The 2,500-nt window shown below is 41.0% G+C and overlaps 1 protein-coding gene across 1 annotated transcript in view; it reads right to left on the bottom strand.

The window, feature by feature from the left end:
* Positions 1–2,500, bottom strand: part of LOC101862276 (cyclin-dependent kinase 14) — a 112,981-nt gene that overhangs the window by 40,901 nt on the left and 69,580 nt on the right. The window contains exon 2 of the mRNA XM_035970114.1: positions 139–210. Within this exon, the coding sequence (XP_035826007.1) occupies positions 139–210 (72 nt within the window). The remainder of the gene's footprint in view (positions 1–138; positions 211–2,500) is intronic.

Here is a 2,500-nt window from a genome sequence, read left to right as displayed (position 1 = left end):
GGAAAAAAAATCATGAGGTAAAAAAAAAAAAAGCAAAACAAAAAGAATGCCAATGCATGCAAAAATATGAGCAGGTTTTCGCTCGCAGCCCAGAGACAAACAAACAAAGAGGGAAATGGCAAAGCTGTTCAAACTTACAGAGTCGACCAAAGCTGGCGGAGATGCGGCGTCTGAGCTTCTTGAGGCGGCCCACCTGATCTTTGTCTTTACCTGAGGGAGGAAAACACAAACAGAACATTGTGAAACCCTGGCTGGAAGCGTTGTGGTCGTATTGTGGTCGTCATCGTCGTTGTGGTTGTTTTCGTTGTTGTTGTTGTTGTTGTTGTTGTTGTTGTTGTTGTTGTTTTGCTGGTGTTGTTTTTGTTGGTGGTGGTAGTCGTCGTCGTGTTGTTATTGCTGTTGTGTTGGTAGTGGTGGTGGTGTTGATGGTGGAGGCGTTTTTGTTGTTTTGTTGTTGGTGGTGGTGGTGTGGTTGTTGCTGGTGTTGTTGTTGTTGTTGTTGTTGTTGTTGTTGTTGTTGTTGTTGTTGTTGTTGTTGTTGTTGCTGGTGGTGGTGTTGTTGTTGTTGTTGTTGTTGTAGTATTTGTTTTGGTTGTTGCTGTTCTTTTTGCTGTTGTTTTACAGGTGGTGGTGATGATGGCCAGAATGTTGCTACTGAAGCTGACTTCAGAGATGCCGTCTGGCTTTGCAAAAAAAAAAAAATCCCGAACCATTCGGACCCCGTGAAAATACCCGCACGGGGACTCAAAAATTGACGGATCATTAAGTCTAATACATCTTGCATCAATACTATCTTTAAAAAACGGACAATGTGACGTGCACAAAGGTGTTAATAAATAATATACACAAAAATCCATTATAAAATCTGGACAATTTCAGAAATCAGCCTCTGTGATGGATGGATGGATGGATGGATGGATGGATGGATGGATGGATGGATGGATGGATTTTTTAAGTAAGTGTTCTTCGGCACTTATAAGGTCATATAAGTGCCGAAGATTAGAGGTGTTACAAGAGAATAACAAACACAAAAAAGAAGGAGGGTAGATAAAGACGATAGATGTTTGATAGGAAAGAAGAAGCAAACCACACCAGAGCACACGCTCTGGATGGATGGATGGATGGATGGATGGATGGATGGATGGATGGATGGATGGATGGATGAATGGATGGATGAATGAATGGAAGGAGGGAAGGATGGATGGGTGGACGAGTGGATGGAAAGATGGGTGATGGATGCGTGGATGGATGGAGGGCCGATATACTGGCAAACTGTCATGAATTAAGTCAAAATCAATTCTAGAATCAAGCGTACACAATAATTACCCATTTCTAATTGAACATCAGCTGTAGGTGATGGGCTTTCAGTAAAAAGGGATCCTATATTATAATGAACAATATCGCACTCAATGTCCAAAAGAAATTATGAAAAGTCACAGTGAATCCAAATCCAACACAAACGAAGTCTAAAAACAAGAACACACTGAAAGAAAAGGTTTGTTTTGTTTTTTCAGCAGCTGGTTTTTCGTCCAAAAAATTAAGTACAGATCACCTTGGAAAAACAAGATCTGCAAGGCAAAAGCTCAATAACTTCTTGTAAAAACTGGTTACGGGGCAAAGCCAGAAAAAGAATTTCTTTTAAAACTGTAATCGGAGTAAAATACTTTCAGCACAGTACGTTCACCGAAGACAATGCAATCGTAAAAACAAACGTAGCTTGATACAAACAACGCAGCCACGAGCAGAATGATTACTCCTCGAAAGACCTCAAAATAATTAAAGACTCCCACTGTAGTTCATATTATATATATACACACAACGTCTACTGACCCCTTCCTGCAAGTAGGCTACTTATCCCACTTATCAACTAGGATGTAATCGCCATGAACGCCACCAGAACAGTTACGATTTCTGGGGAAATAAAAAACATGACCACGCCACGCGACCACACGACAAAACACTTATAACCTTCAGACATGACAAAAACATTGTTTTTTACTCTTCTCCGACAATATTTTGGGAGGATCTCGATCAGGATACCTACCATTATGTATGGGAGAGGGAGGAAAGTGGGAAATATCATGTCTGAATTATGAGCTTTCAACGAACAACATGGCTAATAATGTATATTTATTCGTCTGTCTGTCTGTTCTCTATTATTTTATTTTCTTATCTATCTCAATGTACTTCTCTTTTCTCACCCACTCTCTCTCTCTCTCTTTCACACGCACACGCGCGCGCGCACGCACGCAAACAAACAAACATACATACTATGCATACACATACCCACACATACACAAACAAACTCACTCACTCACTCCTCACTCACTCAAAAAATGTTCTTTCTGCATGTATCTTTATCTATCTGTTCCTCCTTCTCACCCTCCCTTCCTCAACCACATGCGGACCCACTAATAAACGCATCGAAAGAAGGAGAGCATCTGTGCACATAAACAACTAATTATCAGGTTTCGTATGTCAAGTCCCCCCCCTCCCCCCC

The sequence above is a fragment of the Aplysia californica genome, unplaced genomic scaffold, assembly GCF_000002075.1.
Source record: "Aplysia californica isolate F4 #8 unplaced genomic scaffold, AplCal3.0 scaffold00223, whole genome shotgun sequence".
In the NCBI taxonomy this organism is placed as follows: domain Eukaryota; kingdom Metazoa; phylum Mollusca; class Gastropoda; order Aplysiida; family Aplysiidae; genus Aplysia; species Aplysia californica.
This window is presented reverse-complemented; position numbering and strand designations above follow the sequence as displayed.